General features: G+C 50.6%; 2 protein-coding genes across 3 annotated transcripts; both read right to left on the reverse strand.

Moving 5' to 3' along the window:
* Positions 1-113: 113 nt before the first annotated feature.
* On the reverse strand, positions 114-8822 carry GPATCH3 (G-patch domain containing 3). 2 transcript variants are annotated; one of them, XM_037501047.1, is made up of 7 exons: positions 8358-8822; positions 4571-4995; positions 2998-3172; positions 2615-2674; positions 1927-2048; positions 1689-1816; positions 114-725 (listed from the first exon to the last, which is right to left on the reverse strand). In XM_037501047.1, exons 1-7 carry the CDS (start codon positions 8791-8793, stop codon positions 524-526), a joined length of 1548 nt encoding a protein of 515 aa, XP_037356944.1. In that variant the 5' UTR covers positions 8794-8822; the 3' UTR covers positions 114-523. The 2 variants fall into 2 exon arrangements, with proteins under 2 accessions (XP_037356944.1, XP_037356942.1); XM_037501045.2 differs by having other exon boundaries at positions 2998-3184; positions 8358-8806.
* A 4955-nt stretch (positions 8823-13777) lies between these two features.
* Positions 13778-15947, reverse strand: NR0B2 (nuclear receptor subfamily 0 group B member 2). Its single transcript, XM_037501051.2, has 2 exons — positions 15365-15947; positions 13778-14361 (listed from the first exon to the last, which is right to left on the reverse strand). The coding sequence occupies exons 1-2, from the start codon at positions 15903-15905 to the stop codon at positions 14093-14095; spliced, it is 810 nt and encodes a 269-aa protein (XP_037356948.1). The 5' UTR covers positions 15906-15947; the 3' UTR covers positions 13778-14092.
* Positions 15948-20652: the final 4705 nt, after the last annotated feature.

A 20652-nucleotide genomic window follows, 5' to 3' on the forward strand; every position in this document is an offset into this window, starting at 1 on the left:
TAAAAAACTTGTTTATTCTCCCGTTAGGCCGCAGACCTGGGCCGCCTCCCGCGGACCCTCCGCAGCCAGACACCAGCCGGCGGCGGGCGGGGCAGTGGCGGGCCCGCCCCGAGGCCGGCTCAGCCGGAGCCGCGAGTCGTCTCCTCCAGGTCCTTTTCTCTCTTCTGACCTTCGTAGATTCCTCTCCTTACCACCCCCCCAGAGAAGGCTGTGCTGATAACCCCAGTCACTTCAGCTTTCCAAGGTACTGCGGGGGCTGGATGAGCCAGGCCAAACTGGGACTAAGGTTAGAAGACCAAGGAGGAGAGGGGCTTAAACCCTAATATCAAAGGGGAGCGGAGGGGACTTCTTGTAAAAATGTCCTGGAGGTAGAGAACTGGATGGCAAGTTCAGAACAAAGCACCGTAAACAAGCCACAGGGATTGCTGCTCCCAGACTCCTTTATGCGTCCATGGAAGATAGGCCGGGGCGGAGGGCCGCGGCTCTGCAGTTAGCGATGCTGCCTGAGAAACCCTCAAGCCTATCACTCAGGCTCTGAGGTGCTGCACCCCCTCACAAAAGCCACATCTGTCCGAAACTTCATGCTAGTGGGAGGCTGGCGGCGCAGCAGCGACTCCCCCTGGTCCTGGGGTAGGGGCTCATCATAGATAGTGGAGATGAGCCCCAGGCCAGTTGGTCGGGGCCTCTTCAGCTGCCCAAATGGCTGCAGCTTCTCTCCATGGTACCTGGATTAAAAAAGGGTCTCAATGAAGAGGCCTGTTCTCTCTAATCCCAATAAGGGGTTAGGAGAGGAAAGGGAAAGAGCTACTAAGAAGCTACTGCATATCTGGTTTGTCCCAAAGTCAGAGCCTTTAAAAGTCCGGATCTCTGCTCTGTAGCCCCCTTATGGTTAACAGCTCCAGCTTCCGGGGCCCTCACACACCGCTTTCATTGTAAACAGTACACAAAGTTCAGTACAACTGGCATGATGCTGAACTTACAGTGAGGCTAACAGCAATCAAGTCCAAACTCCTCACACCAGGGGGAATGATGTCCCCAGTAGGTCAATGATCCTATCAAGTCTTAGAGCTTGTCAAAGAAGAAAAAAGGGGCCTCCCCGGTGGCGCAGTGGTTGAGCGCTGGGTTGCGAAGCTGCCTGCGGCCTCTGCAGCAACGGTTCAATACCCAGCTGCTCCCCGGCCACTGGAGGAGGGTCCCGCATGGTGCACAGACCTCTCCTGCTGCCCGCTGCTCCCCTCAGCAGTGTACTTCGGTCCTTCTGCCTGCTCTGCTCCCTGCTCTGGCTCTGGTGAATTCTCTCACCCTCCCACGCTTCTGACTGTACCCAGTGCATGTATAAACAAAACAAACAAACAAATAAATAAATAAAAACATGCCTCTATTAAAAAAAAAAAAAAAAGAAGAAGAACCCATGGAAGTCCCAAGGGGGAGGATGACGGTGACTTCACTCAAGATTGAAAGAAAAAAAACATTGGGGCTATCTTGACAATAAAGTCAATCATTCAATCTACATTTAAAAAAAAAAAAAAAAGAAGAAAGTACTAGACCTAATTTTTCCTTCTAACTCTGCTTTGCTCTATCCCCTGCGAGCCTCCAGCACCCATCCCACTACCAGAGGGAAGGAGAAAACCAGGGCACAGCTAAAAGGCTACTTGGGCCTGCTAGGGAGGTCCCCCAACCACACTCACCCCAGTCCACGCTTGCATCTGGGGTGCTGGCCATCACTATCCAGGGCCTCCGGCACCCCTGAACACTGGCTGCCCAAGCCCTGGCCCTCAGCCCATCCCTGCCGCTCCATCACCTTCCTCCCGATGCCCTGCAGAGGCAATAGAGAGATTCAAGAGATGGGGCTCCTGGAGGTGGGGGGCAGGGGAGATGAGGTTAGAGAAGGAAAGGAGGGATCAATGGGCTGGGCACAGTGCTCACCTTGGTGTGGCGCTCAAAGGTGCCCACCTGGCGTTCGATCACAGAGCCATCCTCCCGGCCATCACGGAGTCTCTGTTCCAGGCGCATCTGGACAGAGTCTCGGGCATCCTTGTCTCCACCATCTGAAGAACCAGAGCCAAGTTTGCAGAAGGATCTCAGCAGAAGGGGCAATTCAGGTGTCTAGGACCTCTTACAAAATTGACTGAAGTATCTTCTGTTGCCTTATTATTATCTCTCATTAGACTGGGAATTCACCAAGAGTAGGAACCCTGGCTCTCCCATCTCACACATGAGGAAACTCTGTTGCAGGAAAGCGAAAGAGCTGACCCACTAGAGACCGAATTAGGTCTTCTCCGCCTCCCACCTCCATCACAAGCAAGTAATTTTTGACTCCAGAATCAACTCAACTGAAGCTGTAACTCCTGACTCTCCCAATCAACTAGGGCCTGCCTGTCAGAACGAGTGCCCTGAGAGCTGTCTGCACAGGTCCTTCCTCCTCCACAATGAAAGAAAAAGGCTCTGCCTACTACCTGCACTGAGGGAACTCACCTAGAGACATTGTAAGACAGGAACACTCTCAGCGGGCTACTTAAGGGAACTGGTCCCATCTCAGCCTCTGCTCAGCAGGTCTGGTAACCAGACCAGGGCACTAGTTCCATCCCTCATTACTGCAGCCCTGGCCCAGTACCTCTGTCGTAGTACACACTCATGTCCACGTCCCAGTCATCAGCTGTCTGTTCATCAAAATCTGCAGGGACATAAAAGCATCAAGCAGAGTTAAGGTCTCAGCCATGTGGAGAGTCAGAGCTAGAGTTACACATTTGTTCTAGAACTTGGGGTTTTTTAATTGTATTTTGAAATCTCTCCTCTGGGAGGGGTGTGAGGAGAGCAGTTTCTCTCCATCTAATCTCCTCCACCCCTAAAACGGGAATTGATCTTTCATGTGCAATCCACATAAGCCTCTTCTCTGGCCCTTTGCTTGGGCCTGCTGCCAGGGAATCCACTGCATGGAACCAAGAGCCCCAAGTGAGCCCCCAAGTGAATGCAGGGGGACCACTCACATTAGCATACCTCCTTCCTCCTCCTGCCAGAACTGGGCATCCGTGTAGAACACCAGGCCAGAGCCACCCTTCTCCCACTTGAGCTCGATCTCCTCCTCAAAGAGCCGCTCAGAGGTGCGCTCCTGCCGGGTCACGTCCTCGTGCAGTGCTTCATGCCGTTCCCATTCCTCACCCCGGTCATCGTCCTGAGAGGTATGCTAACGTGAGTTATACATTATCACAAAGCAAAAAGGGAAAAGAACACTTCATCAGGCCTTTCTCATAACTTAGCTCTTTAATTAGCCCCACTCCCCTGTGTGGTAAGTACCATTACTCCCATTCTACGGATGAAGGAACCTGGATTCAAAGGATTAATCTTCCCAAGACAGACACCAAGGACTGATAGAGCCAACATCCAAACCCAAGTCACCACACCATGCAGCCTTCTCCAGATGCTGGTCCTCTCTCCTCAGGGAGATTTTTCAGCTCTGAGGAAGAAGATGGGTCTCAGGTGTCTTTAGAATCCTGAGCAACCCTGTTTTATAACTGACTGGACTTGTGGAATGATAGGATGACTCTTAGCTTGAATCCCTGGGTGCTCCTGGCCTGGTTTAACTCAGTGAGGCCTCAGGAATCACGGCTACAGAGCAGGTGTTGGAGAAAAGTCCCGATGATACCACACTCAGCATGTGGTCCAGATGTGTTAGCAACCTGGCCTGGGAGCTTTGAAGACATGGGTGAATTGCATTTTACCCAGAGTATACATAGTTTTCCCAACAAATCACACCTCTTCTGATTTTATGGATGAACAAGTATGTTTGGAGAGGGAAGTAGAAGAAATGTCCCTTTCATTGATAAAGTTAGTGCTTAATCCACAGACTCAAGGTGACTCAGACTTGAGAAAACAAAGGCAACTTCTTAGCCACATAATGAAAGCACTCAGGGCATACAAGCACCAAAGGGAACTGGGTTACAACCAGGCTGCCTCTGCTTCCTTAGAAATCTTGGTCACTAGTTTGTCATCTATGAAAAGGAACCCCATATTCCTTCTGAGGCAATAAAAACAAGACCCCTTTAAGAATCTTCTGGCCCTTCTCCCCAAAGAAATGTGTATCTGGGGCCTCCCCGGTGGCGCAGCGGTTGAGCGCTGGGTTGCGAGGCTGCCCGCGGCCTCTGCGGCGCCGGTTCGATCCCCGGCTGCTCCCCGGCCACCAGAGGAGGGTCCCGCATGGCGCGCAGACCTCTCCTGCCGCCCGCTGCTCCCCTCAGCAGTGTACTTCGGTCCTTCTGCCTGCTCTGCTCCCCGCTCTGGCGAATTCTCTCACCCTCCCGCGCTTCTGACTGTACCCAGTGCATGTATAAACAAAACAAACAAACAAATAAATAAATAAATAAAACATGCCTCTATTAAAAAAAAAAAAAAAAAAAAAAAAAAAGAAATGTGTATCTGCATGTGCAAATACAGTTTTATATTCAGGGAATTGTCATTCCTTGGAACCCTCCTCAGGGCCTCAGGTTGAGAACTCTTATACAATTGGAGAGTGGAATTACGAATGCCCTGGCCTCTGCGCTGCCAACAGAACAGGGTGGTTTACTGCACTCACGTCATCTGAGAGCCACGACTCTTCCTCCTCCTTCTCCTCTGTCTCCTCCGGCTCTCCACAGGGGCTGGCTGGTGTATCTGCCAGGCTGCTTCCCTGGGGTATTTCCTCGCCCTCGGCCGTGTACACATGCTCTTCCTGCTCCACAGTCTCGGATTCCTCATACTTGAAGGGTACATTGCCATAGCGCCTGGAGGAACCTGTCTTGGGAAACTGGAGCTGCAGCTGAGTGATGATCCGAGGGGGTAAGCGGCAGGCCCGAATTAACTCCAAAAAGACCCTTAAGGGAGTCCCCACATTCCCATTGGGCATCAGCACTGGTGGGTTGAGCTCTGGCAATTGCCTCAGGTCGGCCAGAGTGAAGGCTTCATCGTTGGCTTTCCGACTCTGCTGCTCCTTCCGTGTCTTGAAGGGAAAGGAGCCCGAACCTTGGGACAGAGGGAAAAGAATAGCTCTTGAAACCTATAAGCCTTCAGCAACACTTGAGCCAGCAATCAGTCAAGGTATAAATCCTTTAGCCTGTTCCTCCCTTGCAAACTTCTCCAGAGTCCCTTCCTCCATTCTCTGATCAGAACCACCTAATATTTTCATGCCATTTCTCATAAGCACAGTAAGCATACAAGCTTCTTTCAGATCTGGTTCTAGCTGACTTTTTTGTTCTCAACTGCCACCAACCTGCACCCCACACATACCATCCTGCCATGTGCTCCAACCATACCAAACAGTTTAACATGCCCAAAAGTTTCACAGGCTTGCACATGTTTTTGTCTTTGCAGATCCATTTACTTTAAACACCACTCTTTCCTACAAACTTTTGTTTATCTGTTAAGATCCAAATGAAAAGCCACATTTTCTGATCCCTCTAGGAAATTCTTTTCTCCCTTCTTTATCATCTCACAGGACTTGGTGATAAAGAGCACAGACCCTGCAGCAAAATCTCCCTAGGTTTGTATTGTTATTCTGCTACTGACTAGCTCTGTAACTCTGGGCATCCCTCAGTTTCCTCACCTATAAAATGAGTAATAATACCTCCTACCATGTAGGATTGTTGTGAGGAGTCAATATGAAAATGAAAGGCTTAGAACAGAGCCCTGTACACAGGAAGTGCTCAGTAATGTTAACAATTAGAATGGCATCACTACGTTTTAGCGTACACACACTGAGGGGAGTGTTCCAGATAAATGTGCTCACAGGGCTTTATTATATTATTGGTCTTCATTTCTAATCAAGTAAATACACCAGCAGTTGTCATTTAATGCACGTTTTGAACTAAATTATCTGATTTTTAAAATCTTTTTAAGAGCAGAATCAAATTGATTTACCTGCCATTTGTTTACCATTTTTCCTGCTTTTACTTTTGTCATTTTTGGATAATTGTAAGCCTTGAGAATATTTGTGGAAAAGTTTTATTTTCTGTTATGTATACATAATTGAATGAAAATTCTTCAGGACAAAAATAGAATGGTGTCTCTGTGACAATTACTTTTTCAAAATTGTCTTCCTCTTTGGATTCTGAACAGATTGTGTCCAACTGTTTTCTGTATAGGAGTGAGAGTCACACTAGATCTATCAACATAAGCATTTGTCGAATTGTTAGGGGGAAAAGGATGTCCTAAAGCTAATTCCATACAGGCTTTGTGGACTCCACCCCCACCCCAGGCCAAAGCCAAAGACACTGGGAACTCCAAATCCCATCCCCACCAAAGGGAAGGTAGCTGGGAACTGAGGGTGGGGTTAAGCTTAGAAAGGCTTAGAAAGGCCAGGTTGATATAAAAGGCAGACACGTGGGCTTTGGGGGGTCCCCCATTTTGGCTTTCCACCAGCTAGCAGCATCTGGCCAGCTCTGAGAGTGATTTGGGGTTTCCAGGTTGTCGGATCGGGTAGGACGCATTAAAGACTTTATTTCCCGGGCCTCCCCGGTGGCGCAGCGGTTGAGCGCTGGCTTGCAAAGCTGCCCGCGGCCTCTGCGGCGCCGGTTCGATCCCTGGCTGCTCCCCGGCCACCGGAGGAGGGTCCCACATGGCGCGCAGACCTCTCCTGCCGCCCGCTGCTCCCCTCAGCAGTGTACTTCGGTCCTTCTGCCTGCTCTGCTCCCTGCTCTGGCTCTGGTGAATTCTCTCACCCTCCCGCACTTCTGACTGTACCCAGTGCATGTACAAACAAACAAACAAATAAATAAAACATGCCTCTATTAAAAAAAAAAAAGTAGTGCAAAAATATAGAAAAAAAAAAAAGACTTTATTTCCCTATTTTCTCCCTGAGTTGTACATTTTCCTTATTTCCTTTTCCCTTGTAAATAAACCTTTTATTAACCTTTTGTGTGTGCCAGTAGTGGAGTATTAATAAGTCCCTTTTAAGCGCGCAGGTGTGGACCCACAGCCAGGAACCCGTTCAATATCGGGGCCGCTCTATAACAGCATGAGTGAATTGGATGACACTACGATGTTTCCTGTTATCTATCAAAGTGATAGATAATGTGAAATTGTAACAGGGTGGTCCCCAGGAAAGGGGAAAGTTCCAGGTTCCCTGCCGCACCCAAGGGAGGGTGGAGCTGAGCAGGAAGAGGAGAAGCGGCAGAGGAGACTGAGGAAGGAAGCAGGATGGAGCCAGGAGACCTGGAGGAGGCGCATGGAGCCTAGAGACACGTGAAGAAACTGCGCTTGTCTTTTGGTCATGGACTGGGTGACACAGATGTGGGTGAGACCCATGGGGAGGAGACAATGACAGCTTTTATCTTTTTTTTTTTTAAAGATTTATTTTTTTATTTATACAAGCACTGGGTACAGTCAGAAGCGTGGGAGGGTGAGAAAATTCACCAGAGCCAGAGTGGGTTGCAGAGCAGGCAGAAGGACCGAAGTACACTGCTGAGGGGAGCAGCGGGCGGCAGGAGAGGTCTGCGCGCCATGTGGGATCCTCCTCCAGTGGCCAGGGAGCAGCTGAGAATCGAACCAGCTGCGGGCAGCATCGCAACCCAGCGATCAACCGCTGTGCCACCCGGGAGGCCCGACAGCTTTTATCTTGATGTTGATTTTGCTCTTTTCCTTCCGGGCTTGTCTGGTAGTTTCTGACCCTTTTCTGTGGGTCCCCACTGGAAGATGCTTTAGACTTGTGGCAGGCTTTGGGGCCTTGCTCTGGGCCGATCCCATATGGATGGACTTTTACCCACGAGGGGACGGGTAGCTGTGGGTGCTTTATTTAGAAACCAGACTCTTTGCCTTACCTGTATTGTTTCCTAGTTTTATTAAAGTTCCTTCCCATTAAAGTCTCCTATGTTTTGTGTTGATGCGGCGGATGGCAGAACCCATTTAGAATAGGCAGGTTTGCGGGGTTTGGGCTGCCCCTCTCCCTGTCCTATAACAGATTTGAGAGGTGAAATGTGAAATGGGAGAAAAGGAGGTATCCTGAGAAAGAAAAGACGCGTCTCTTCATTTGCATCTTGCCAAAAGAGGGTCGAGTAGGTAGCAGGAAGAGTGCAATGGAAGAAAGACAAAAAGACAGTAAGAAATCTGACTTTCTTTTTTCCTCCTGTGTCGGAAAAATGAACCCCTCAGATAAAGAAATGGATCTCCAAGGAGTCCTAACAAATCGGGAAATACAGGATCATTCGAACAGGATTCTTTCAGGTTTTTCAACCATACGTTAAACTAACGTGCAGTTGAGCCTGATGCTCTCTGTCCAGGAATTACTTAAACGTCTACAAAGTCGTAATCAGATACCTGACTAACCCTCACCACCCCTCAGGAAAGTTACCTTTGTTTTGGGGTCAATCTATTATCTTTCCCACTCGTACCTGAAGGCTCAGTAGGTAGCCGAAGTCTGCGGATGAAACAGCGGCCAGGCAACCAAATCCCCTGAGGATCCAACCACCGGCGGCCCGAATACATACGAAGAAACCTCTGGGCTTGAGCCGCCCCCCGTACCGAGATGACGCAGCAACAAGTGCGGGTCTGGGCAGGGGCAGAATCCCGAGTGGAAACAGCAGGAGCATCGGTTACTGAAGTTTGGCCGAGAACTTGGCCGTCAGGAGTTATGGAAGAGTGGGGAGCAGCCTGGGGAGGAGCTCGCTCAGGCCGATGCCGGTAGTGGAAACAGAGGAAGCCACAGTCGCGCTGTTCCCGAAACTGACTAAAGTAGCTCCGCAGCTGGGCTGAGCGCAATCCAGAGGGGATACCACCAACTATTAAATAAACTACCGCTTCTTCCTCCGCCTCGCTGGGCGCCGCCATGATGGGTCGTCACATGATCGGCTGGAACCAACTCTCGCGAGAATATCGCCAGAAGCGCTCGGGCTTTCGCGTTGCGATACTGTGCGCCTGTGAGGCCGCCGCTTGGTTTGTGGCTGTAAAACTCTGAGCGGGAAGGTGCTGAGAAGTCCTTCTCCTACGTTTCCACAGAGGACGGCCGACGATGATGGCTGAGAAATGGGCTTACGGAACATTTTTGAGGCCTTATTGAGGATCACATTAGAAGCTTGCTGGAAAGGCAATTTTTAAGAGTTTTAGTTGATGGGATCTCTCAAACCTCAGTTCTTCAGTTGAGAACCTTTTAAGTTGTTTATCTATTTACTCTTCCAAAACATATTGGTGAACTACCAAAATCATTAAGAAAAAGACCTCCTGGGACTCCCTGGTGGCGCAGGTGGTTGAGCGCCGCACTGTGAAGCCGCCCTCAGCCTCTGCAGCGCAGGTTCGATCCCCGGCCGCGGGGCGAGGGTCCCACATGGCGCGCAGACCTCTCCTGCCGCCCGCTGCTCCCCTCAGCAGTGTGCTTCGTCAGTCTGCCTGTTCTGCTCCCCGCTCTGGCTCTGGTGAATCCTCTCACCCTCCCGCGCATCTGGCCTCTACCCCGTTCTTGTATAAATAAATAAATCTTTAGGGGAAAAAAAAAAAAAAGACCTGCTATGGTGTTAGTATATCGTCTTTGACAGAATGAGTATTCCTGGCACTACACGAGGACGGGCTGCACAGCGTGGCTGGGACTCTGTCCAGGGAGAGAACACACAGCCCACATTTTTCATCAAAAACTTAAACCCAAAGGTAGCTAAGAATAGGTTTTCACTCTTGCTTTACCTTATAGAAAGATGAGGGTGGGAGGGAGTCTAGATGCTATTATTTGCCCTCCAGGTAATCATCCCTGACCTTATTTTGTTTAAAGCTTTTTATTTTTTTATTTTTTAAAGATTTATTTATTTATTTGTTGGTTTATACATACAGAGCCAGAGCAGGGAGCAGAGCAGGCAGACGGACCGAAGTACACTGCTGAGGGGAGCAGCGGGCGGCAGGAGAGGTCTGCGGGCCATGTGGGGCCCTCCTCTGGTGGCCGGGGATCAGCCGGGGATCGAACCGGCGCTGCCGAGGCTGCAGGCAGCTTTACAGCCCAGCGTTCAACCACTGCGCCACCAGGGGAGGCGCGATCCTTGGTCTTTAAAAATACAAGAAAGCATAGTATTTAAGAGCAGAGGCCCTAAATCCAGACCTCCTAAATCAAATCTTGACTCTGCTATGTGTTAACTGTGTAACCTTGAGCAAGTTACTTAACCTTTTTGTGCCTTGGTTTTTTCTTTATGAAATGGAGATAAGGATAGTACTTACAGCACAAAGGTATTGGGAAAATTAAATGACATGATCCTTAAGGTGTTTAATATCTTCCCCGAATGACCGGTGAGGAACAGGAAGTCCCCTTTGTTAACTTTGTTACCTGAGACCTTGCCCGTGGTCTCCATCAGTTTTATTGGGAACGTCTTTTTCTGCTGCCTTTTTCTGTGACATTGTCCCTGTCCACTTCTGTCCATATGTTGCAGCCCTGGGCTCCAGTTGCCCCAGATCACTCATTAGCTGAGCACCCTTGCTCTCTGGTACCTCTGTGTTTTCACCCCCATTACCCCCTTTGTCTGGAATGCCCATCCCCTGACTTGCATGGCAAACCCCTATTCCCAAACCCCTTTACCACTTGGGTATAGTATTTTCCCATCACCACAGATTTAAGCACTCTCTTCTTAGCTCCTGTTGTACATCCCTCTCTCTCTGCTCAGGCCATGCTATATTGTAATTACTCATATGTCTCTCTCTGCCATAGAGAGGATGTTCAATGAATTCAGGGGTCACAGCTTTTTATTCTGTGCCCCATATCTCTGACCTGGCATCTAGTGCAGGGTCTGGTGCTAGTGGAGAGCAAGAGAGATGTTGAATGAGGGACTAAATGGATGGATGGATAGTGGCCACTGGCTTTTGCGGCATCACAGGTTTTAGGATATGTGACTTCCCCAAGGACAGGATGTGTCTGCACGCAAGTCAGTGGCCTGACTGCTTAATAAGCAATGAATTAGCTAATGAAAGTAGAGATAGTTATGATAATAAAATGATACCTGAGGCTGACCCAGTGCCACAGTCATGCTTTCCTGAGTCATCTCTGGCTGGGCCTGAGGACAAGGGTCATGGCTGAGAGGGTAAATGGTCAGTCTCAGTGGCAGAGCTTGCTCCAGACACCCTGATCTTGGTTGAGACTCACTCCAGTCCAGAGAACCCAGCCACCAAAGTCATACAAGCCTGAGTTCAAGTCCCTGGACAGGCCACAGTCTGTTCAGACCTTGAGTCTGTTTCCTCTTTTTCCCAGAGACACAGGTTCCACTCCTAAGGCTTTGGTAGTGGATATTCAAAGCTACGCCTTGGGGAAGACTGCATGGAGAAAGCACTATTGCCTTTATGACATTGGACTACAATTCTCTCCTTTGTTTTGTTCTATTTGTCTTTATGTTCTTTGCAGAGGCTTGCAGGTAAGGCATAGAGTGACCCAAGAGAAACAGATGGAAGTGTCACTCCCAACCACGTGGAGGAGAAGCACGGTAGGAGCAAGGTAGGCTGATAAGAGAAGCTATTTGGATGATGGAAACATTTGCTAAGCTGAGAGAGAAAGGCTGGCGTGGGAGTGGAGAGGAGCTTTTTAAGGGTTGAAGCTGTTCGGTATTGAAGAAGGGAGGGGTGAAGGCTGGAAGACTCAGCCTGGGGTTCAGAGAGATGCAGCAGTTAACTACTGAGGAAGGGAGTGAAAGGACATAAAAGGTAGAATGATCCCAAATCCCCAAATCTGCTGGATTTGTCTCCTGTGGGAGACCAGGCTTATGTTACTCACAGCAGTGGTGTCATGTCTGCAAGGTGAGATGGAGCATTGTGTGCCAGGGCCTGGCAAGGGCAGGCCAGGGAGAGGTGCCTGGGGGCCTGCGGCCTGGGTCTGGGAGGTCTGGGGAACTGGGAGGAGATGAGGGGAGGCAACACTTGATCTGGGTTCTAAAGGATACTTCTATTTGGGGATTTGATTAGGTCCTGGCTGAGGGGAGTTATAGCACAGGGATGGATGTTGGGGTCACCATGAGAAAAGGGGGTGATTGGTTAGTTGTGGCCCTGAATGCCAGGCAGGGTAGTTTGGCTGGATTTGCAGGCTCTGGGTTGACCCTGAAGACACTGAACTGCCTGTGTTGGGGCCACTTTTCTTTCACTGCGACACCCAGAGGGTGAAGAGCTTGCTGGTGTGAGAGTGCCTCTGGGCTGGGCCCCTCTCTCAGGTGCAGGGTGGAGGCGGTGTGTACCCTGGGTGGGTGCTTGTCTCTGTTGTGTGTTTGGGTCTGTGGAGGTCGCTGAGTGAGCGTGTCTGGGCAGTGCACTCCTGAGCTGTGTGGGGGCAGGATGGAGGGTGTTTTATGGGTCTTTGTGTGCCTTTCAGAGTTGTGCACCTTCATGTGTGGGAGAGAAAGTTGCAGGCCCAAAGTGCACCTGTCTTTATCATGGGGTCTGAGCTGCACTTCGTCTCATTCTGGTATCTGAGCGGTGAGCGGGTGCGGGATGGACGAGGGTGCCTTGCTGCTGGCTGGCACTGGGTGCCCATAATGGACCCTTGACTAGTTCAGCTGTGGTCCTGGTCCTGGGGGCCTCGGAGCTGTCTGAATGATGACTCCTGGACAGTTGTCCCTGAGTGAATGACCTCTTGTAAGCAATAATTAACTTGGCCCCCGTGAGAACAATCCAAACTGTGGTGGTGAAGGGGGGTGGGGCCTGGTTGGGTCAGACCTTATTGCTGGAGAAAGGAGGAGGCCTAAAGGGGGTCCTATGGGCATGTGTGTTGTTATCATTCTCTCCTGCCCACCCTGCGGTCAGTCACCCTGACCTGGGTGAGATGCAAAATATTTAACAGCAGGGCACAGACATCCACCAGTGCAAACACACACAAGCCTGGCAGGGAATGGTGCAGTCACAGAGGCCACCACTAGGCCAGGCGTTGCCTCTAGAGCTCCAGGAGAAGGGCCAGGGCAGAGGAGCAGCGGAAGGGAACACCAGAGCGCTCAGGTGGTAGCTGGGAACAACTGTCAAGGACACGTTTCAGATTCTAACAGCTGGCGCGGCAGCTACGCCTAGGGCTGACCTTGGCCTCCAAACAGTTGCCAGGCCAGCCCTGGGTGCCCTCGCCCCCTCCTATTGAGAACAACGACTCTCCTCTTCTGCTGGCTGCAGTCCGGGGAGAAGTGAAAGAAATTGGAGAAATTCCAGTGACCTTGTCTGTTCCAGTTTGGGCACAGGCAGCTTGGATTTCTTTGTTGGCTGTGAGCCCACTTTCATGGAGTTAAAATGAGCCTGTAGGGGGCAGGAATCAAGGGGAGGGACCGGTGGGGGGTTTGGGGACAGTGAGATAGATAAAAGCAAGGAGGGCCTCCCTGCTGGCACAGGAGTCAAGTCTCAGCGCTATCAAGCTATCACCAGCCAATGCGGCAAGAGTTTGATCCCCGACCAGAGAGCTACCCACATGGCGCAGCAGACCTCTCCTCTCTTGCCCGCTGCTCCCTTCACAGTGTCTTTCAGTAGCTCCACCTGTTCTGCTCCCCACTCTGTCTCTGGTGAATCCTCTCACTCTCCACACCTCTGGTCTACACCCCAGTTCTTGTATGCATAAATAAGTAAAAATAAATCTTAAAAAAAAAAGATAAAGGCAAGGAGGTGAGGAGTTCCTGAACTGATCATGCCCCTGGATTCCGACCCAGGCAAAATAGATCTCTTCCCCAGAAGTGAAACCACCATTTCACTGGAAAATTAACATCCCAGTGCCCTGCTGGCTGGCTTCCCACATATCATGGTTTCTTCCTCTTGGGCTCCCTTTGCTCGGGCAGGGCCCCAGAGGAGAGACGGTCCCTTCCATATGCACACACCACAGTGTCAGACTCTGAGGGTGTTGCACCTTTTATTACAAAAACCAATAACTTAAGTCAGTCTGTACAAAGTCAGTAGGATTCCTGGCCCCATGAACAGTTACTCCATCCATCCCTGTCCCAGGAGGGGCAGGAGTCTTGGTCTAGAGGCTCTGGAGGCCCCAGAGTCAGCCAGACAGCTTGGCCAAGATGAGGTGTGGTTGAGTTCGCGCCCCTGAGCCCCGCTTGCTCCTGGGCAGCTGTGTACTGTCTGAACAGACCGGCCACCTCTGGGAGGGTAGGGGCATCTCGGGGGGACAGCCAGGCTGGATCAGCGCTGTCCAGGTCTGTCCAGCCTATGCCTGGTCTCTGCTTGGGTGCATGTGTCCAAGCCAAAGCATGTCCTCGAGGAGATTGCCGATGTCAATGTCTCCAATGATAGGGCGAAAGAAGAGATCCACCAGCAGGCTGGGCTGAATGGACTTGAGGGTAGAGGTCATGAGGAGGACATGCGCCAAGCGGCTTTGGCCTGCTGGCCACCAGGGCTCCAGGACCTCACACAGCACCTGGTGAGCCTCCTGCTGCAGGTGCCTGATGTGGGAGGAAGCGTGAAGGCCTGGCTCATCTGCGGGCAGAGAGAGCAAAGAGGACTGGTGAGCACCCCACTCCCAAATACCATAGATGTGCTGGCCCATGACCCAAAGCTGCTGCTCAGCCTCTGAGGCTCCATTACTTCCTCCTCCGCTTATTTATCATTTTATTCATTTGTCCATTTATGGAGAAGCAGTATAGAGTGATGGTAAAAGCCAGGCTGGTGTGAATCCCAGACTGTTACTTATTAGCTGCATATCTTGGGCAAGTTACTTAATTTCTGTGCCTCAGTTTCCTTGTCTGTAAAATGGGGATAATAATAGTACCTCTCAGAAGAGACAATAGCAGGACCACTTAAAATAATAGTACTTAATAATGCCATAATAAAATAATAATACCACTTAATAATTTCAGGCTTGTTCTGAGGTTTCAATGGGTTCAGTAAGGTAGTATATATAAAACTGTTAGCACTGGACTAACATATGGTAAGTCTAATATGAATATTCATTTGTTATTATAATTAATTGCTCTAATTCACACATCCCATGAACGCCTTTTGGCAGGGAATCCTCGTCTCAGATGCTCTCGGGATTATAAAGCCCACCGTGTCCATCTGTTGGTCTCCTGGCTGAATTTCACAAAGACTTCTCCCCCCTCCTCTGCCATGCCCTCTTGTTTTCATTCCTCTTCTCTAGGTGCTTTCTGAACTCACAGGGTGTTACTTGGGACTGAGGTACAGCTAGGCCTGCCTCCCTCCCCTCCCCCTCCCACCTTCCCTGAGGGTTAGAGCATGTTTCATGGGTAGAGTGTCAAGGGTCAGTCTCTGGAGTGAAGAGACCTGAGTCCCCATTCCTGCCCTGCCTCTACCTGGCTGTGTGACCTTCAACAAGTCTCTTAGCCTCTCTGAGCCTCTTTTGTGAGATGATTACTTGATGAAAATAAGGACTTAGTACGATAACAGATTTAAGTCCTTAGATAGTGCCTTCCCCAGCAGGGCCCTGCCTCCCTCCAGCTTTGGCCCCCATCCAGGAGCTCACCAGGGTTGAAGAGGATGGTTTCTTTTAGGTAGGCGTATTCCTTGGGGCTCAGTTCCAGGCTCCAGAAGGACTCCAGGCAGCACTGAAGCCACTGCACCGCAGCCAGTGAGGGCTGGGGCTGGTCTTGCGTCTGGCCTCTGTCTGCACTGCCGTTGGGCTCCTGCAGCAGGATCTTTTTGAGTATGCTGGGAACTGGGGCCTCGGCCACCTCGAAGGTCACAGTGTCTTGTGCCAACCCAAGCAAGAAGAGGGGGCCCCAGCAGCCCTGCAGTAGCCGCCGTTGATCCTGGGGGGGCAACTGGCAGAAGGACGGCAGGTTCCTGAGGAAGACCACCATCTTGGTCAGAACATCCAAGGCCTCCCGGCAGGTGCGATGGGGAGCGCACAGCTGGACCGGCCGGTGCTGCTTGCATAGGCAGTGGCTTCGGGCTGGGGGCCCAGGAGGCCTGGCCCCAAGGCTGGGCCTCAGAAGTGCATATAGAATGGCTGGGCGACCTGAAGCACCCCGGCATGGGCAGGCTGCTGGCTGGCTGGAGCTCATGACAGGATCTGCTCCTTCCTCCTTGCTCTTGCTCTCTGGCCCTCTGCTCTGTGCTGTGGGTGCTATTTATATCCCGGCTTGGGGGGATGGGGGAACTACCAACAACCTTGACTCTAGAAGTCATGTTCATTGAAAAAAAAAAAGAAAAAGAAACACACACTGATCCTGGCTGGACTGGAAGGGAAGTGGGGGGAAGGGGCCTTGGGAGCTCCACGTGGCGCTGATAGCGCTTCAGTCAATGAAGTAAGTTGGTGCAGGGCACGGGCCGCCTACCTGCTGGCCTGGTTAGCCCTTATCGGATGACTCAAGCGGATAAACAGGGTCATTAACCCAGGCTGTACCAGGGCACCAAGGCCTCAGGTGCACAATCAGCAGGCGGTTGTGGCAGGTGTCCCTACTGGTGCTGTCTTGCACGTGCATAGGAGTGGGACTTTCGCTAAACGGGAAGCCAGCTCCAGAGTGGGATGAGCCTTGAACACAGGGCCCAACCTGGAAGTGCCTTATCACTGGCTTGTTTGCCTAACCTTGGGGCCCTGCTCCTGTAGTCGGTAAGGAACAGGCTCCCTGAGGAGCTGGGAGGACTTTTCCCACCACCTCTAAGAAGTCCCCTTTCTGACTCCATTTCTGGGGGACCCTGAAGAAATAATATCCTTAAGAACTCTTGCTCTACAGCCCAGAGCTCCTGACAGACCATATCTATTGAGAACCTCTCACAGAATGATGACAAAGTAGGACTGCTGTTTATTGAATAACTACTGTGTGCCAGGCACTTTCCACTCTGATGTTCAGAGCTCCCTGAGACAAGATTCTTTTGAGAGTCAAAGAGGTGAAGTGATTTGCCCAAGGTCATACCGCTAAGAAGAGAGAGAGCCCAGACCTGCCTGACTCCAAACCCCTTGCTTATTCTGGACCCACCAGCCCAATTTTGTAGCCAGAGCTGTGTGGCCTAAGTTTGCCAGAGCTGCTGGCTACCTGGACTCCCACCTTGCTGCAGCCTGCAGATGTTGCCCTTTTATGATCCGGGCATAGATCTTGTTCTGCTACCAGCCACATGGCTCCACTGTACCAGACCGTGGGGCTGGGTTGTGAGAGCAGATGGGAAGGTCCTGGCTATGCCATGTCCCTGGGCCTTCGTAGGCTCAGCCATATGAGCCTTGTGCTAGCACCCTCTTGGGTGGCCATCACCATCCTTGGCATCTGCTTCTGGCTCCATCACTCTCCGGTTGATCCCCAAGCCTCTGTGGGCCCCAGGAACTTCATTTGGGACAATAATGCCTACCCAAATGACTGCTGTGAGGACAAAGTGAGGTCCTGGCTGTCAAATTCCAAGCTGTTCCTGGCACATAATAGGGGAGCCCTGCTTCTTGCTTCCTTCTGCCTAAGGAACTGAGCCCCAGCAGATGAACAGGCACCCACCTTTCATTTAATTATGAATCATCTTAATTTTGCCATTTATAACATTTGTTTCATGTCCTTTTATCTCACTGAATTATCACAGTGTCCCTTCAAAGGAGGCTGTGAAGTCAGATTGCCTGTGTCCAAACCTGCTTCATCACTTAGACAAGCAGCCTTGGGTAAGTCACTTTACTTTGCTGTGCCTCAGTATCCTCATCTTTAAAAGGGTGTCAAGAAAACCCAGAAATGGATATCAAGCTTATATAACTTGGAGGGTCCTCGTTAAGAAAAGAAAAGAAAATCAGGTATGAGAATAAATTTTTAAGTGAGGAAACTAATCACTCCTACAAATGACTAAATAAAATATCTGACAGAAAACATAAACATCACAAACCCAGAGAACAGCAAAATATTGATCAGTTGCCTGAAAATATTTTATTGATCAATTGCCTGAAAATATTTACCTACATATTTTAGCTGCATACTTTTCTGGCCTCTTCACATGCGGGTGATATTTATTTGGAAACCACAAATACCAAAAGGTCGCAAGTACAGTCCAGATAACTTTCTTTAAAAAAAAAAAAAAAGATTTATTTATGTATGCATATAAGAACTGGGGTACAGGCCAGAGGTGTGGGGGGTGAGAGGATTCACCAGAGCCAGAGGGGAACAGAACAGGCAGACTGACCGAAATACACTGCTGAGGGGAGCAGCAGGCAAGACAGCAGAGGACTGCTTCACCATGTGGATTGCTCCCTGGCTGGCTGGGGATCGAACTCACACTGCAGAGGCTGCGGATTGCCTCACAGTGAGGTGCTCAACCCCTTGCGCCACCAGGGAGGCCTATGAAATGACAATTTATATGTGGTGACTGAAAAAGTCTTTTGCACAAATTTGATTCTTGTTTCACACCTATCCTTGTTTCTCCTCCACCATCCCCACATACTCCTAGGTATGTTAAGAGTCATGCAAATTGGGATTCGACCTCTGACCTGCACAAGGAGAGTCATGAGGCAGTGAGTGTGGGAGAATTATTGGAAGCTCTTCCTACACCAAGGCAGCTCATGATGACTTAACTATACACAGTAGTGACGGCACACCACTTAACTATATCCCAGCAAATCCAAACCAATTATGTCCCCAACTCAACTTCTTAGCTGGACCCCACAGTTCTTTTAACCTCTCTGGCATCATCTTATGTGAGGGGAAGTAGGATAGAGTGGGAAGAAACAGTGTCTTAACCCATCATAGTTTAAAAAATGTACAAATTAAGGGCCTCCCTGGTGGTGCAAGAGGTTAAGGTGCAACCTATGAAGCTGTTTGCAGCCACTGCAGCATGAGTTCAATGCCCAGCCAGGGAGCTACCCACATGGCGCAGCAGACCTCTCCTGTCTTGCCCGCTGCTCCTCTCAGCAGTGGATTTCAGTAGATCCGCCTGTTCTGTTCCCGACTATATCTCTGGTGAATCCTCTTACCCCCACACCTCTGGCCTGTACCCCAGTTCTTGTATGCGTAAATAAATAAATCTTTAAAAAAAATGTACAAGTTAAAAAAAAAACATGGAGAGAGGGCCTCCCTGGTGGCACAGTGGGTTGAGCACAGTGCTGTGAAGCTGTCCACAGCTCCTGCAGTGTAGTTTCGATTCCTGGCCATCCGGGGAGATTCCCACATGGCGCGGCAGACCTTTCCCGTCTTGCCTGCTGCTCCCTTCAGCAGGTGGATTTCAGTAGATCCTCTTGTTCTGCTCCCCACTCTGTCTCTGGTGAATCCTCTCACCCTCCTGCACCTCTGGCTTGTACCCCAGCTATTGTATAAATAAAAAATAAATATTTTTTAAAAAAACAAACAAACATGGAGAGAGATACATACGAAGACCCCACCAAGACATTCCTGGGGCCTCTCCCAGTGCCTTGGACAAGTGCCAGACCCTGAAGATCAAGCTTCATAAGCCTCTCTTAGGCTCTCCCAGTTCCTGTATTTTTGCCACAGTGAGGACTGTGTAGGTCATTGTGTTAGGGGGAAAAGGATGTCCCTTTTAAGCGCACGGGTGAGGACCCACAGGCAGGAACCCGTTCAATATCGGGGTTGCTCTATAACAATTGTAACCTGGTTAGAGTCTTTTAAGAAAAGACTAACTGGACTAAATTGAGAGATGGAAAGTGAGGAAGTGGAGAAACAAGTATAGCAAGTTTTGCTGTGAATAAGAACTGAAAACTGGGGTAGTGGAAGAAGAAAGCACAGTCACAGGATAGTAAAAAAGAGAAAGAGATGACATTAAAAAGTGTTTGAAAGTTGAATGGAATGTGCCAGAAGAAATTTGTGATGTATGTCAAAAAAAAAAAAAAATTAGGGGAAGAATTCCTGAAAAGACTAGGATGATGAAATTCACTACAAAAGTGGAGCGGCTGGGATCCGCTCTCCACATTAACAGGAGTGAAGGTGTCATACAGCACTCAGTACCTAAGCTACGGGGTCCCGTGCAAAATGACAGCGTGGGGGTTCTCCTGCACAAAAATTAAGCATTTCTGGACTGTATTTTTTTTTTTTTTTTTGATAGAGGCATGCTTTATTTATTTGTTTGTTTGTTTTGTTTATACATGCACTGGGTACAGTCAGAAGCGCGGGAGGGTGAGAGAATTCACCAGAGCCAGAGCGGGGAGCAGAGCAGACAGAAGGACCGAGGTACACTGCTGAGGGGAGCAGCGGGCGGCAGGAGAGGTCTGCGCGCCATGTGGGACCCTCCTCCAGTGGCCGGGGAGCAGCCGGGGATCGAGCCGGCGCCGCAGAGGCCGCGGGCAGCTTCGCAACCCAGCGCTCAACCGCTGCGCCACCGGGGAGGCCCCCATTTCTGGACTGTAACAGAAGAGCGTTAGCCCAAACACAGAGCTACGCCCGGGAGGCGGGCGACTACACGGTCTACGCCCACGAGGCCTGCGAGGGTCCAGTCTGAGACGTGCCGCAAGTAGCCTCTCTCTTGGGCAAGGCCCTTCGCCATTCAGGGTCTCAGTTCCCCAGTGGGAGGAACGGACGAGATGAGTAAGGACGCTTTCGGTGCCCCTGTTTTACAAGCTGGGACGGCACCCCCAAGGGGGAAAGAAAAGTTCGTCTCTTTTTAACCCCCACCCAGTTGAGCTCAGAGCTTTCTGGAAGGCTCCAAGGCTTCTGGTGACCATAGCAACTCACGCCAAACTCCAGGGCCTCCGGCCCCGCCCACCGCCTCAGGGACCCGCTTGCTGATTGGCGCAGCGTGCCGGCCAATGGCTGGCGAGGCGGGCTGAGTGCCGCGCGGTCAATGGCCGCGAGCCGGGCCGGGGGCGGGCGGAGAGGGCGGGCGCGGGCGCGTGCGTGTTTC

The sequence above is a fragment of the Talpa occidentalis genome, unplaced genomic scaffold, assembly GCF_014898055.3.
Source record: "Talpa occidentalis isolate TD23 unplaced genomic scaffold, MPIMG_talOcc4v2.1 talOcc4.9, whole genome shotgun sequence".
Classification (NCBI taxonomy): domain Eukaryota; kingdom Metazoa; phylum Chordata; class Mammalia; order Eulipotyphla; family Talpidae; genus Talpa; species Talpa occidentalis.

Bases quoted from the DNA above. Each gene is read 5' to 3' on its own strand.
- GPATCH3 (XM_037501045.2), bottom strand. From the start codon at position 8,793: ATGGCGGCGCCCAGCGAGGCGGAGGAAGAAGCGGTAGTTTATTTAATA. The intron at 2,049-2,614 runs GTACTGGGCCAG...CTGGTTCTTCAG, and splicing joins GAGTGTGTACTACGACAGAG to ATGGTGGAGACAAGGATGCC. The intron at 726-1,688 runs GTGAGTGTGGTT...TTTTTAATCCAG, and splicing joins AGATGCAAGCGTGGACTGGG to GTACCATGGAGAGAAGCTGC.
- NR0B2 (XM_037501051.2), bottom strand. From the start codon at position 15,905: ATGAGCTCCAGCCAGCCAGCAGCCTGCCCATGCCGGGGTGCTTCAGGT. The intron at 14,362-15,364 runs GTGAGCTCCTGG...CTCTGCCCGCAG, and splicing joins AACCATCCTCTTCAACCCTG to ATGAGCCAGGCCTTCACGCT.